The sequence below is a fragment of the Fulmarus glacialis genome, unplaced genomic scaffold, assembly GCF_000690835.1.
Source record: "Fulmarus glacialis isolate BGI_N327 unplaced genomic scaffold, ASM69083v1 scaffold2671, whole genome shotgun sequence".
Taxonomy (NCBI): Eukaryota; Metazoa; Chordata; class Aves; order Procellariiformes; family Procellariidae; genus Fulmarus; species Fulmarus glacialis.
Window position 1 is genome coordinate 1 of NW_009192007.1, and position 16,551 is coordinate 16,551.

Consider the following 16,551-nt stretch of genomic DNA (forward strand, 5'->3'; position numbering starts at 1 on the left):
CGGGGCACAGCACCCCTCCTCTCGCCTGAGTTCTTTCATTTTTGCAACCAGGACCTGTTTTGGGGGTTTGTTTGGTTTTTTTTTCCCCAGCACGTTTCCCGGTGTCCTGGGGAGTTACTTCGGCTTCACCAATTATCTTCTCTACCTGCTGGACATGTGGGGCTTTTCTCTCTGTCACACTTTACGTCTTGTACTTGTTTCCTACATTTCACATTGCAGTTGTCTTCCTCTCTGTGCTTCTGTGTATGGTTTTTCTCAGCTATTTCATTAAATGCCAATTGCTAATTTTGCTGTTAGAATTTATACCGTGCTATAAGATGCTTACACAGAGTGGCTGGTTACATTATCTTAGCGTGCCTATGTCTGTGTTGAAGACAAGCCTTATATCTTGCTTAACTTGCTTCTGTTTGTGTGCAGCGGGCCACCACTTTGACCACCTTGTTCAGCCACAGTGGTGAACGTCCCTGTTGGCGTCCTCTTGAAGGACTGTGTGTTTACTGGAGGGAAAATGTCAAGAAAATATCATCCCGGGGAGGTTGCCAAGACTTACTCTAGACCTGTATGCCCTCAGACGTGAGTCACTGGGCAGGCTTTCCCCCAGCAGGTTCCCAAGACTTACTTCAGTTATGTATGTCCTCAGACATGAAGAATTGGACAGACTTGCCCCCATCAGCTGCCATCTGCTGCTGTGGACCACAAAAAATGGAGAGCAGCTGTTGTCTTTTCCCGAACCTTCTCTGAAAGGAGGGCTCCAGCAGCACCGTCGACCTGCAGGGCTGCTCCCCTGCGTAACGCTTCTCACCGGGCCAGGGCCCAAACACCTCTGCAAGTGCCGCAGGAGCTGGCGAGGCCTGGGCTGGGGGAACGGGTTGCCTGCGCTGCTCTCCGGGCTGCACTTCTAACTCCTAAGGGGAGTCTTGGGTCTTGGCTCACCCTCGGGTGAGTGTGGGCACGTTCCCTTAGCGTTTGCCATGAGCCATTCAAAGTCCTGAAAATGAAGAGCAGCGAGAGACAAGTTCTAAATTCTTCATCTTTGTGTGTCTGTATCTCACCTGGAGAAAGGTGAACGTTGCCTGAAATTGAGAGGAACGAAGTGGAAGGCATGGGACTTCTGTCCTGGGACAGAAAGGAGGCAGGAAAGGAAAAGCTATTTCTAGGTGCATGGGAAGGGACTCCTAGCTCTAACATTTGGGCCATTCCTATGGCTCACACTGGAATTGAAAGTGCCTCCAACACAGGCTAAGAGAACCCACTCTTCATTAGACCCGGTGATAGGAATTCCTTCTTACCTTTGTATCCAAGATCTTGTGAGAGAGAGAAAATCCCAGTCTTGACATCTCTACTTGAGTCTAGGTCTCATAATCTGAGGTTGCCTCATGGAGAAGGAAGGAAATGCACAGGAAAGAGGACACAAAATAAACCAAGAAGAAGAAAAATAAAAGCGAGAAATAATAAAGCAATTCTGCAAAGCCCAGAATCTGATTGGGGGCGGCCAGAATCCAGGTGCCCTCACGCCTTGATGCCCAGGCACAGGGGCTTTAGCAAAGCAGAGCAAAAATGCTTGCTGGGAAGACAGGGCTGGCTAGCCTCAGCTGGGTTCCTGAGTTCCTCTCCCTCTGCCTGGTGGGAGCCGTCCTCTTCACATCTAGTGCAGCAGTTCGGAGGATGCTGGTTTTGGTTGCCGGCGCGTACCCAAGTGACCTGCAGTGACACACCAGGAGTTACAGGCAGCGCGTGCTCCTGGAGATCAGAGGGGACAACCAAGGGCTTTGCCCTAAGACCTTGGCTACAGTAGTTCAAGTTGTGGCTAAATCATCACCTTACCTTCAACGGTGACCAGCCGCCAAGGTCAGTGCTCGAGGAGTTGTGCATTCTCCTCTGGGGACGCCTAATCGGGTGAGGGACGTATCCTGGCACTTAAAGTAGGCAGAGTGGGACTTACGCTGCGAGCAGTCACTGTGCCTTCCCACGGCGTGCCTGGGGACTTCGTGTCCGTCTGCTTGGCTAGAGAGGTAACAAGCCTTTCCTTTTCCACATGCAGCCTCCAGCACTGTAATCCAGATCAAAACTTTAAGTGTGTACCGTTCTGTTGAATGCAGAATGCTGTAGGCATAATTTTTAGAACTTACTCACGTTGGAAGACGAGATTTGGATTGTGTAGCCCTTCATAACATGAAAAATCTGCCTAGATTTCATAATCATATCTAATTATTACTTTATTTTGTCACTGTATATTTACGCTTGTCTCTGCTGTAGAGTATCTTTACAAATGGAGTATCTTTACAAATAGTTAAGAGAAAATAACTGGGTTTGTTTTCTAGTTATGACCCAGTATTTTGGTTTTATTTCCTCTCTCTGTGTTAGGTGACACCTCTTGAGTAACTCTGCAACTCAACCAGAATGTGATTGCTTTAGGATAAGTTATGAGATTTTTAAAACGCATTATTAAATCAAAGCCAACAACGATTATAGAACTGTGATACTAGAAAATAGTAGTAAGAATTGGTCACACATTAAAAATCCCCATCTACAGATACAGGTATAGACATACTGTTAGAGAAAGGGACAGATTTAGCAGTATTTGGGCAGCTGTAAATACATAAGAGGATGAGGCTAAGCAGCATTTCATTTTAAAGCTGCAGAGGTTTTCACTACTCTTAAAGCTGTGGATGATGTGCCGTGCAGCTGCCGCTGGTTTGAGGGGACGAAAAGAAAGAAGAGGGGAGCAGCAAAAGGTCTGAAGGAAAGCCAGGCTCAAAAGCCCTTTCCATTCTGCCTGCGAGTCTGTACCTGCCTCTAACAACTGGCTGCAGGTTTCCACCTTTTATTATCACAAGGTCTATTCAGCAAGCAAATGTCTGATTATGGTATAGCAGTTCTGACACTCTTCTGTTGTCACATGCTCTCATAATCGATTTTGTTTGAGAATGGGCATGACATAACTTCTTGCTCATCACTCAGTCTTTTCATCATTTCCTTTACCTTCTGGCAGTGCTTGGATTTGTCAACATCTTGGGCTCTCGTTTGCGTCTTCCTGAAATACGATAAGCGCTCACAAAAAATCTGCAGAGGAAAAGACAAGGAATTAACCATTCCGCAGAATTTAATGTAACTGGATAGGATTTCATGAAGACAAATCTACAAAACAAAAATTGATCGGTCACTTATGCAATTGATGTAGTTACTCTGCTTCTAAGCTGTTATATTGATGTGTGTCTTCTCCTGTTCCTTCATCAGGAATATAATCTTTTCATTACTATATACGCATATAATAATACCTCTGAGGGAGGCCTCAGGGTGCTCCATGCTATTTTACCCTAGACGAGAAACTTCCAAAGTAGCCTCAGATTCAAATTCTCACTCTTGTGGTTCACCAGTACAGACAGAAAAAGGAATATGCACATTTCTGATGTACTGTTAACGAAAAAAAATCCCTTTCAAATGGTCTTTTATTCAACTTCTGATTTAAAATTTTTTAACTGCAATGTTTTGTTGAATTTCATCATAAAGATTGCTTGTTATCCGTGCAAACTCAGGGACTCCGTTTCAGGTGGTTGACTGCAGGATTGAGGGGCGTATTCACAAATGCATAGAAATCCCACTAACTTCATCCTTCGACCATGTCCTGAGCTTTGATGCTAAAACAGCTAAGCGCTTGTTTCTCTATTTCTTCCCTTTCAGAACGCCAGTACTGGGGCTCGGACCTGCAACTTCCCAAAATACCTTTTGAAGACATCATGTACAATGATGAAAGTGCGTACAAGTGGCTGTGCACCCTAAAGAAAGTAGGAATCGTGCTACTCACAGGAGCTGCTACTAGGCAGGGAGAGTTGGTTAAACTTGGCCACAGGATTGGGTTCCTGCGTCTCACTTTTTATGGGTGAGTTTGGTTTTTCATATCCTTGCTTTGCCGGCTATGTAATCACCTCTAATATATTTCACTTCAGCTTGCTGGACCTCTTTTGTGAATTATCTTATTAAAACAAGGTGCATTTTTTTCTTCTCTGCGTGTTAGAAAATGTGGTGTCAATTAATATTCTGTATGAGAGGATTGCTTTGCTATCACAGGCAGGGTACTTAAAGAGCAGCAGCTATAACATTAACTGCTGAGAGAAGGAAAAATGCCTGAAAACAGATGATGTCAAATAAAAGATAACCACAAGACAGCCGTACTTATCTATACCATGGAGAAAATCAAAAATCCCTAATCCAGTCCCCTTCTGAATAGAGGAAGTTATCTGTACTGAAACTTTTTCTTAGCCTGACTTTGAGTCATGGAAATAGGTAAGACTTAGATGATGTTATTGTGTCTCACATCACCGAGAAGATGGGCAGAGTACCCATTTCCCTGCTTTCAACTGAGTCTGCTTTGGAAAGCCACGACCAGGCCCAGCAAGCACTTTTTTTAAAACTGCTTTTTTGCAAAAGTAAGAGCTCAGCCTGCAGGAGTGCAGGCAGGAACTTGTAAATCATCCTTTTGATGCCAAGAGGTGGTAAACTGAACCTCTACCTCCTCAAGCACCTACTAGGCGAGTAAACAAATGATGATGGTAGCTCACGTCTCGCTCTGTTGGTATAATTTTTTGCGATGTATATAAAAAAAAAACCTATTCTGAAAAAAAAAAAAAAAGAGAAAATAGATAGTAACATTTAAACATAATTGTGATTTCTTGGTGCCTGAATAGCCACCAAAACCAGAACATTCAAGGTTTCCCATCTGAAAAGCTCCTTTCTCCCCCATAATAGAATAAAAGATAATAAAAATCATGGCAAGAGTTCTCCTTCACTTGGATTTACCTCTAGTTCAGAGAATAAGCAAACAAACCATGTGCGCGATAACCAGTGTCTCCTCCTTTGTCTAAAAAAATCTAAAATAAATAGAAGCGGGAAAAAAATTCCAACCTTGGCCAGAAAGACCACATTCCCTCAAGACTGCAAATCAGAAGGAAAGATCTTCTGTTCCTTGACACTCCTGTGTGAAGGCATATACGAGCCCTGCTGGAATATGCAATGCAGGTGAGGGTGGCAAGAGCGGCACCGTGACACCAGGAGACACACATTAACTCAGAACGTTAATTGTGAGGTGGCAGGGGGGAAGGTGAGCAAAAGGTCCCTTCTTCAAGCTATGATGCCTATTAAGACATTTTGTTACATCTTCATTTTGCAAGTATCGTTCTGTCATCAGCTATGGAAAAAGATGTCATTGATGCTGCCGGCTTTTAGATTTAGTGAACAATTTCTAACAGGCAGAGAAATAGCTATTGTGATATCCTAGCAACTTCTAGCAGTGTATAAGGTGCTTCTTACCCAATATCCACCCTTCATTTTTTGTTTCATTTATGTTGAAAGTCAACCTGTTTGTGCAGAACTTATCCTCACGCTTCAAATCAGGAAAGCTGGCTCAAGAAACCTTCTAGAAATCACAGAAACTGAAGTGAACTCACAGCACGTAGAACAGCCTGTGAGAATGTAACTTTTTTTTCCTCCCCTCTATTGCGTTCCAAAAAGAAGGGATGGAGAGAATAACTGCTTTAAAATGCTTTGGATATTATGAAGCTTTTGTCAGTTCCAGCAGCCATGATAAATATTTGCAAAGCTTTAAAGGGAGTAATGTATAAATGTACTAGGGTAGTTAAGATAATGTACTTTCATTAAGGTGTGGTTTCCTCTTTCTGCTTACTGGGCCAGAAGGAAAAGTGGTTTTCAAAGTTAACTGGGATTCAGTCAGGTTAATCCTACTGAAATAAATGGGAGCAGAACTCGATTCAGAAACCTCATCCAGTACTATGAAACATTTCCTACCGTTAAAAGCATTCCTAATGTCAAGCACTTCTATGTTTAGCAGTGTGCTATGGTCTCAATTTAAAACTTGCATCATTATGAAAATAGTACTGCTTTCTATTTCTGCTTTGACGTGATCCTATCAACAGATACTAGGAGATTCCTGGGGGTATCCAGCCCCGATCATATCTGAGGGTGTTTCCCAGCTCTCTAGGGTATCTGAAGGATGAAACATTCATTCTGTTTGTATCCAGACAGCTGCACAAGCATTTTGAGTTAGGAACAAATATAGCGAGCCCCAGATAACAACAAAAAATTTTGGTTCTTTGTTAAAGCATACCACTAAAAGAAAATGTATAATATCTCCAAAATACCTCAGGGGAGAGGGAAAAACAAAAAAGCCCAAACAACAACACCCTCCCCCCGCCCCCCATACAACACCTTCAACATATACCATGGATTAAGTTACAACAGAACTTTTAGTTGCTTTTCTAAAAGTTTCAGGGAAGAACTGGATCTAGAAGAAGTTCCTAGATCCTAAAACTGGAAATAATCTTTAAACCTGGAATAATGTTCTTGACATGGCAGCCCACTCTTTCACCTGTTGTCCATCTGCTGAGCCCTATGACATGTTTTTCACTAAGGCATTCAGAAGTTTTTGATATTTAACTCAGCAGCATTTTAAGACAAAAAGATTCTACCATTCTGCCTGGTACTCTGCCTCAGCTCTTAATCATCCTCGCTGTTTAAAATTACTGCCGACTGTCTGTCTGAAACTGTCTGCAACATCCAGCTTGTGATAACTCTGCTATGTTTAAGCGAGACTGAAAAGTCCCTTACTGTATAAATGTGCATTAACTGTTAGGATATACTTTCCTTGTCTAAGTTCAGCTAACAAGAGATTCAGACTGCCCTAGGGAGACTGGCCAGTTTATCAGTTGTGTAATCAGAATGATTTTTTTTCCAATTAAAAAAAGTTAGTCTTGCCCCTCACTGACGCTTCCCTAACACGATTATAAACAGTAACAATCATAAAATGCTTCACCTTGTTTAAAGTCAGCTTGAATTAATGCTTACTCTCTTTAAAGTTGGATTCAATAAAAGTAATTTGTCAGGATGAGTTCTGAGATAGATAGATAGATAGATAGATTTAAAAGTGTTTTAATACATTCTACAAATGTCTCCCGCCCATTGATGTTCCATACAAGATCAAGGTTGAAATGTGACCTTGGTCCACACCATTTGAGCAAGTAATGGTTAGAGCTCCTTTCACTGTTTAAAGCAGATTTACGACTGGTGTTGATTAAACCTTACTTTTATGTTTCCTTAAGTATTAGGGTTCACAGTAAAGGAACGATAAAAGGCTGTAAGTCTCCTTGCTTTTCCAAAACCTATTTGCTAATTCATGTATTTATCAGGCTGCAGAAAGAGGGTTTCAATGTTACGGAAATTTTCCAATTGACTAAGAATTCTGCATTTAAAAGAAAACATACTTAGAATATTTTGTTTAGTTGAGTTTTGGGTTTTGTTTTTTTTTTTTTGCTTTTTTGCTTTTTAAACACAGCTGTGGTATTTGAAAGTCTTGAAGTCTGGTTTACATCATCCCAATTGAGCTACCGTGTTAAATTTACTCTAGGTCATTTGACAGTTGCTAATTATGTTTTTGTATATGATTAGGTTGAATTTGCAATATTAAATTAAAATCTGAAGAGTATAAGGTCAAAGAGAGCCTGATATCCAAAGACCAGTTTTGCAGACCAGTCTGGATTTCAAGTAACAAAAACCAGCTCTGCCACAGGGTGAAGTCAACAAGCTACGTACAGACCAATGTCCAGCTCTGAAAAAAAGAGTGTCTGCTCCCGTGCTAAAGGAAAGGCAAAGCTATAAAAGGGGGAGGATCCGTATGGTACAATAAGCATATTAGCAGAGCCAAGACTTTCGGGGGGAGAGCCAAGACTGCTGAACGCACTTTCCTTTTCAGAATATGTTGCCAACTTGCAAGGAGAGAAAGTAACACAAAGGCAGCCTGCTCTGGAGTTCGGAGCCAGACTCAATGAGCTGATTTGCTTTATTTGTGCTATTCCTTACGTCTTGGCTTTCATTTCTCCAGTTCAGAGATCAGACACTGTTGAGCTGTCTCCAAGATGCACTGTAAGGATGCCTTTGTTAAGGCTATACAGTAAAGGCAAATACAACACTCACAGTAATACAAAGGTAAGCTTCCAGAACTGTACAGCACCATTATCCCGCCCAGGAGATGTACAAGATGAAGGATGCTGCCTGCCATGGAGGAGTTCTGGCATTAGATGAAGTCTATAGGAAGCATCGTCTGTTAGCATGTGTATGTTTGACAGACCACTGTATGGTTTGAGACACTGCTGCTGAGCATTGCCTTCTCAACACATGGTGATGTTAATGATTAACATCTTTGAAATTTTTAAAAAATTACTCTTTAGATCATGTTTTTTCCTCAAGAGCCCTGTTTAAAAAAACCCAACCAACCAACCAAAAAAAAATTGGGAAGGAGGAATTCCTCATGTACTGGAAAACACAAGCAGTATCATGCATAAACTTTGTATTGTTACGTGTAGTGGTTTAAGAAATTATCCAGAAAGTACTTAAAAAAAGAAAAAAGTCACAAAACTAGTTTCAAATGTTTTAATACAGATGTGTATGAAGTGATAACATGCTAAACACATCAGAATATAGAGAACTGTATTCAAACAGCTTAATAACCCCCTGTTTGTTAAATGTGTAATTCGTCACATGAAGTCTTGAAAAAGACTCATGGTTTGGGCTTATTTTTAATATTTATGTGGGGTTTTTTAAAGTGTTTTATAAGGAACAAGTTTCTTATTTTTTACCATGTATAGCTGGAACCCAGCCTAAAAATATTATGAAAGAGAAAAGCCGTGTTTCCCTATAGTATCTTTTCTCCTAATTTAACCTGTTTCATTTTCAGATATAGTTATTGTAATGCCTGGTCTTGGTGCTCCTACATATTTCTTGCAGTAGCAGAAACTCCGTTGAGTTTTCAGTCTTAAAAACAGACCTAGAGCAGCATTTTACAGTCCATCTCTTCACCTCTAAAACAGAAGTTCATTTCTTACTGGCATCCAATTCTGAGGTGGCTTTTACAACTGTAATAAAATAATAACTTCGGGTAATTCCCTTTGCTATTTCACTAGCAGCCAAATAGCAGACCTACCAAATATTATAAATAAAAGGATAAATTTGGAATCGGCACACTTGCCAAATAAAACATTACCTCAACAACGCCATGAATTTTAAACAGAAATGTAACTGTAATGAATATAACCCTGACAAATGGAAAAACAAAAGTCTTTTTTCTTGTCTAGATGTCTGTTTGGTACATGCTACCTAAAATGTCATTACTGTAAAAAGTGGAAGCATTCTCTCTATCAGCCATACAATAACAACAAGGGGCTCCAGACTTTTAAATTAACCTTTCTCTTTACATTATGGCAGCACAACTACATTAACAAGGTCTCCAAGTCACACCGCAGTTCATTTCTCCAAATACCATGCCCTAGCCCTTGTGCTCCTCCCCTCTTCTGAAGCCACGTCCGGGGCTTGGGGCGGCATGAAGGGCTTCCTGCGGGGCCCCAGCACCCCCAGGGAAACAGCCAGACCGTCTGCACCTCCCAGAGGGCTTCAGCTGCAAGAGGAGGACGGGGGTCCCAAATCTCTTGTGAACGAGACTTTAATAAAGTGCAAGACCAGATGATTCAAGTGAGGCTTCAGTTCCTAGTGCAGCCGTTCTGCAAGACTGAGGATGTAACAGACAGACCCGTTTTCTGCTCAGGGAGACTGAGCCCACATTGCCACTTCATGCAAAAAATTGCTACACCCGCCTGGTGCCAAATTTCCTCCTCTGTCAAACAGCCTGAGCACCTGATGTTGCAATCTGACTCTAATTGCTAAACCATAAACCATTCCACCCCGCTTTGCTCTCCATAAGGGCCAAGAGTCCTCTGACATTACCCACGTTTTCTTCCTTGACTTCTCCTGCGCTCTCCCCGTGACCGAGTTGATACCTCAGCTCAGTTGAGGCTTTGACAAAGTAAGGTTGATTTTTTTCACATTCAGCGCTGAGCTCCCTATTAGCATCGCTGACTTCAAGTCAGTAACTTGAGCTTTGACCGAAGCTCCTTGCGTGGAAGGAAAGCTCCCGGCGACCAGCTCCCCTCGCAAAGTGTCACAGCACGGAAGCACTGAAAGCTTGTGCAAAACCTTACAATGATTTTATAAAGTACTACCATTACAGCAATTGTATATATTGCAGATACATGAGACAATTAAAATGTGTTAAATTGTCTTAGAACCATCAAGTGACACTGGAGTCTTTTAAATTAAAGAAACAGTGAACGTAGCTACCTTCAACACCAATGACAAGGATGATGTAACGGGCTATTTTTTGGCTCTAAAATTGGGAACTACAGAAGTGTGGTTGAAATTATCATACTTGCGTACTGAAGTCATGTACTGATGAATATGTGCTGTACCAAATAATAAAAATTATTTCTCCCCGGTGGTTAAACACATTTGCAAATATTCAAGGGGGTTTTCTCTCTGGCAATTTCAGAAATTTAGTTTTAGAGCATTTTGCATAGTTTCTGTACTAAATACCAGTCCTAGAACAAAAGTGTTTGTATACTGTATATAAATAATTTTGGTCTGCATGTTCTTTAGCCTATTTTCTTCTTAAACTATTGTTAAGAAGTAATGCTAGACACACACCATCTGAAACATAATATATTTGGTCTATAGTACTCCACAAGGGAAAATGAGTTTCATATTTTCTTTTAAATCACTTATGCTCCTGTGATTACATGGACAGCGTATGGTGACTGACGCTTTTCCAGACAAATGTCTGGATCTATAACATGCATCTGCTGAGGACAGTCTTCAATCATGTGAACCCTGTACAAACAAACCGCGTGTCTTAAAGTCTCCTGCACGGTGTGTCACTTAAAACAGATTTTGATTGTCCTGCAACATGATGTATTCATGTCTTTGTCATGTAACTAAGACTCTTTTTTCCCCTGCAGTTGCCAGTAAACTTTCTTACAGAATTTTGTCAAATTTCAAGACAGAAACTATGTAACAAAATAAATGGAGGTAGTTCTCAGAGCATCAGAGAAAGGGAAGAAGTTACAAAGTCTTTCATCGAGACATTTTCCTTTAGCGGCAAGTCTTCAAGTTACAGGAAAGATCCCCCTGCAAAGGATACTCTATATTTTCTAAGATCATAAAGCTTTAAAAATAATTTTTGGGGAAAGTTACATAGCATTTAACAATTTTATATTTCATTGATAATGTGCTCCACCTAGCAGGGAAAAATGGAAGGTTGATAAAAATAAATGGGCCAACTTCCGCTCTCTTATTTCTGAAGCCTCAGTAGTAAGACGATGATTTATCCTAGCAGATACCTCTCGGTCACTGTCTTCAACTGATCTTTGCGTTCAGCAAAGTACCGCCCCCGGAAAGCCATCGTTCTTCTAGATGCTGCACTGGGGCCAGATGTCCCTTGGCACGCATAAGTTTCTAGCTTGAATCTAGGGCTGCTGAAGTCAGCCGTCTTTGCTGGGGTGGGGGGACACTACTAAATCGTTATTTCCTTATAATTTTACAAGATTTTCATGTTCAAAGATGGAATGACTCTTTGGTACTGTGATTTCACAGTTTCAATGTGTACTGTCCGGCATGCTGGCTGGCTGTTTTAACATGTTTTCTCTTTTCCCTTTTATTATAAAGACCAACTTGGCAAGTGCAAGACAAAGCAGATGCTAACAATGTGGCTTACACAACCGGGAAACTCTCTTTTCACACCGATTACCCTGTTTTGCAGCATCCACCTGGGGTAAGGTGAATCTACTAGCTTTTTCACAACACAAAAGGGGAAAGGGAAATGTCCTATAGTGTGAAATATGGTTAGCATTCAGCCACTCTGAATTTTGTCTTAAAAGAGTAAAGTGAAAATACAATATGCTAATCTGCCTATAACAATCTATATACACATGGGTATGCAATATATACATTATGATATAAGTTCTGCATAACGAGCCCATTATGTATGCCATAATTTTTAAATGGAAACTCACAAAGTATTGAGAATATTACCGTATGAGAAAGCATTAGGGTCCTGTATGTGCTTTTGATGCTGCTTTCATTATATTGAAGAAGTTGGGTGTCTACACCCTGTAGTCAAGTTGTGACGTTAGGACACATCTGTTCACCTCAGGAGGAGAACATATTAGAAGAAATATGATTAAGATGTTATATTCTGTTTTCTATAAATTGACTGAAATTAGACCCTTATCTACCCTTTCATAATTAGATAAAAAAGGGGCATTTTGTAAAGGTGGACAACAGCCACAGAAAATACATTTTCACCTGGTCCCTGTCATATCACAGCCTAATCCACATAATTCACCAGAGAACTGAAAAGTAGGATGAACAGGTACAAAGAAACAAAGATAACCCTGGCAAAGTTCGTATCTATAAGCTTCATACGTACAACTTCCCCTTCTCATGTTGTGGAGTACTTTGTGTCAGTTGTTTCTATAATTAAACAAAAAACCAGTGTGATTTATCCACAAGTAAATGCCAAATACTTCACACTAACATCACCTATTAAAACCGTTTAGATGCTGTTCATTAATGTGGAGTAAGGATGGAATAGGGCTTAATTAATAGATTTCAGTTTCCCCCTTCATCACCATCATCAAGGTCTGCGGGTCCAGGTGAGGAGATTCTGGACTCTGCTTCTCGTCTCCTGGTTTTTTTTGTTTTTTCTCCTACTGGTCTCCGAAATAATTCACCATCATGGAAGGGAAAGGTGAACGCTGTTACCATGGGTATGACAGAGGTATTTTGTGTAGTTTGGCTGAGATGAACAGTTACACTTTGTGTGACGCTGGGCTTTCTAATGCCGCGGGGAGTTTTACTGCCTGTGTCAGCAGCTCAGATTTACACTGGTGCAACCAAGAGCCCAGGTTAGACTTTCTGCTCCGTCTTACGCCTTGGCAATTTCACTGTGAAGTGAAATGAAACTGTCTTAATCCTACTTTATGATAGAGACACTGGGCCTGTTGCCTTCTACGAGAGCCACCTTTTCCCCTCCGTGAGCAGATAATTCACAGTAGGTTTTGTTTCTGCAAGAGAAAACTAATCCTCCTTGTTGAATAAGACCGCAATGCATTTAAAATTATGTGACTGCCACAAAGAGGGACTCAAAGGAAAGAAGCGAGACCAGAGCTTTGCAGCTGACTCGCAGGTTGCAAGAGTTAGAAGATATCCCAAATGGGATGGATTTATGAACATGCTACTTTAATTTTCTGCCTGTGTGATAGTGGTGGCAGAGTGCGGTGAAGCTGCAGTAATGGGAACTCAGTCTTTTGCTGAAAAAAAAAAGAAAAAAACCAAACAAACCAGAACCACAGATATGAAGCCAACTGATACTAATGAACTGTTAAATATGCAAGCTAATTCATCTGGTAATGAGATGTTAATTCATTCCAGGTTCAGTTTCTCCACTGTATAAAGCAAACAGCTGCAGGAGGCGAAAGTGGAGTTGTAGATGGATTTCACGTATCCAACAAGCTGAAAAAACAAAATCCTCAAGCGTATCAGATCCTGTCCTCTACCGCTGTAGACTATACAGATGTTGGGGTGGACTACTGTGATTTTGCTATGCAATGTAAACAAAGGATTATAGAGTGAGTAGTTTTAACAACATCGAAAAATAAACCCCTGCGATATGGTGGATTACATGTTGGTAGGAGAAGGTCTGCTCCTGCCACCTTGTGGGGAAACACTGGTTTAACTTGGTCTGTAGTTATTTTGGGTTTGGGGTTTTTTTGTTGTTTAGTTGGGTTTTTTGCCAGTGCATTACTTGTTCTTTGCTTTGTACCGCCCCAGCATCGTGGTTCTTCTTTGGTTTTGCCACACACCAGCAAGAAGTGGGCGTAGTTAGAGCAACTCCTGGGTACAGACACAGGTTAACAGCAGCTGGGTCTGTTACTAAATTCCAGCCAATGTACATCTGTATCGTGCCAAAGAGGGGTCATAATTTGAAGCGTTTAGATTAAGAACTATATATTGTAAAAAGATCAAATGCCAATGATCATAATCTCGTCTGAATTTAAAGAGTTTACAATTCTACAATTAAAGTGTATAGAATATAGATGTTTGAGGAAATCAAGTGTCTACACTTTCTCCTGATTATCCCTTTTCCTAGTTAGGCTTAATTATCAAAAGCCAACCCAATAACAATCTGAATTTCACCATAGAAACATACTGAAATTCCAGCAGGAGAGTTCAGTTGCTGTTTAACCGTCTTAAAATGTTTCAGTAACAACATAATACATTCCTTTTCCTTTCCTTCTCTGTTTCATAGCGTGGATTCCAGAGGCCAAGCAGTTCGCATCAATTATAATAATGCAACAAGAGACACAGTGTTTGACATACCAGCTGAAAAAGTGAGGCCGTTTTATGCAGCTCTAAAGGAATTTAATGATTTATTAAACAGCGCAGAACACAAGTTTACTTACAAGCTGAAACCAGGTCAGTAAGTTGCTTCTCTTCGCAATGATTTTTCACAGGTTTTCCTAACAGTCAAAACACTTGAGCATTGTTAGCACTGGTACTAAGAGGAAATTTCAGTCCTTCTATCACCTATTTTATTTCATACTGCATCTTTACATTCATCTCATAGATCTCTTTTGCCATTGTTACAGTAAAAAGAAAAAAAAAAGGCAGGACAGGAGGGAAATAGAGTCTATCTATTGATTAGTCCAATGTGTCTTTTCACTACACCAGAAACCCATATCATATAGGAAACTGTAACTTGTCATATCAATAGCACCACAGATGGGCAATATCATGTGTAAGACTGCTGTGCCATCCCAATTCGGTGTCTGTTCATTAAATGATACACAGTCGCATACTCTTTCCTCTGCTTCATTTGATGCAGAGTACGAACATTAAGCCAAACGATACGTCTTGCTTTATGACACTTTAATTTGTTAGTTGGGCACCTTCCCAATGGCTGCAGGAGTTGCAGAACATCTAGAAGAGGACACAGATGCATAATGTGCATAACGCTGAAGGAAGCTGAACAGCACCGTGGGGAATTCAGTTATCGTCTTTGCTTAGACACTGAGTGCCGGCGTAATGCTGGATGAATTAATAAGGCCACTGCTGCTCTGCTGCTTTTTCTGGGTGGCCTATGCAAGACATCTGGAGGTAGATTTGCAGAAGTGCTAAGCGCTCTAGCCTTCAGCTAGAGTTGTACAGGGCTGTGTTTTGAACATAAAACATGCTGCAAAAATGCCCTTTACTCTTTAAAAGTCAGTCCGTGCATCTATTTAACTACTTTGGCCTTAATCCCTGTTCTTTCATTCCCCAGCTGTGAAATAAAGATACGAATAGTCTCTCATCTCTCAAGAGATGTTACAAAAGTAAATTCATTAGTGCATCTGACTGCCTCATGTACTGTGATGCTAGTGTCTTTAAAATGTCTATGAGGAAATGAATCTCTCTCTATTGGAAACATGCAATAAAATAATTTATAAGATCACATAATAAATGGTAAAACAAAGTACCTCACATTACATTAGTACCATCCATCCCATCAATTAATGCACCTAAATAGTTGTAGAGGGGAGGGGGAGAAGGAAAGAAAGACTATAAGGTTTTTTAATTAGAGATTTATCATAACAGTGGCACAGAAGGGAGAAAAATTAAAATGGCATGCTAGCCTTAATTATGTGATTTCCTAACTTTCAATGGCTTGACTTTGTTCTCATAAAAGTCTCTTAATAGGGATAGGAACAGAGGATGCGTATAGTACAAATAGTACCAGACTGATGGAATGAAAATCATCCTAGTGGCTTTCACCCTTTTTACCCTTCTTGTGGATTTACTGTAGTTGCCTTTCCCCTCAAGGCCTGCTTTTCTCAGCGTGGACTCCCTACCACTCTGCTGTTTAACCCCTGCTTATACAAGGAAAAAAAAAAAGGTTGAAAGGGACCTGCCCTCTCTGGTTGAGAATGACCAGCTAAATTAAAATTACTGTGTCGTTGCTGCATACCTCCAGCCGAGCTACTTGGAGTTATTGCTCTCGAACTGTTGATATAAATCCATCTCCATGTTATCTGTTTGAAGGAATCAACTATAGCATACCAAATATTAAAATTTGTGCAATCTCTTTATAGGAGACATAGTGACGTTTGATAACTGGCGTGTGCTTCACGGTCGCCAAAGCTACCAGTCGGGATCAGAAGTGACTCGTCACCTGGAAGGTGCCTATGCAGACTGGGATGTGGTCATGTCAAAGCTCCGGCTCCTCAGGAGGAGGGTCCTGAATAGGGACTGAGCTTTCTTCTAACTAGAATGAGCAAAACCTAGATTGTCTAACCTCAAAAAAAAAAAAAAAGTGTTTTCAGAAACTAACATCACGAATATATTTGAGTTCCATAAGCTAAGAAACCTGTTGTTCATAACAATTTATCTGTGCCCTGGTCTTTGACTCTATAAAATGCATTGCTACCTCTGTCAGTTTATTTGCTTTTCAAAATCAGTGCGCAAAATGGCTTGAAAAATTATCACTTAACTAGGCTGACTGGGTATCACAATGCTTTAATTTTTCTCTACAAATATACCTGCCCTCCCTAGAAAGCTTGGAAGGAGCATCAAAAAAGAGCTCATAAGTATTACCTACTAAAGATTTGTTATGAACAGCAC

The 16,551-nt window shown here is 40.7% G+C and overlaps 1 protein-coding gene across 1 annotated transcript; it reads left to right on the top strand.

Annotated features, from left to right (window-relative positions):
- The first annotated feature begins 3,668 nt into the window (after positions 1 to 3,668).
- BBOX1 (butyrobetaine (gamma), 2-oxoglutarate dioxygenase (gamma-butyrobetaine hydroxylase) 1) lies at positions 3,669 to 16,243 on the top strand. Its single transcript, XM_009586876.1, has 5 exons — positions 3,669 to 3,880; positions 11,560 to 11,665; positions 13,327 to 13,523; positions 14,204 to 14,370; positions 16,023 to 16,243. The coding sequence occupies exons 1-5, from the start codon at positions 3,738 to 3,740 to the stop codon at positions 16,181 to 16,183; spliced, it is 774 nt and encodes a 257-aa protein (XP_009585171.1). The 5' UTR covers positions 3,669 to 3,737; the 3' UTR covers positions 16,184 to 16,243.
- The last annotated feature ends 308 nt before the right edge of the window (positions 16,244 to 16,551 follow it).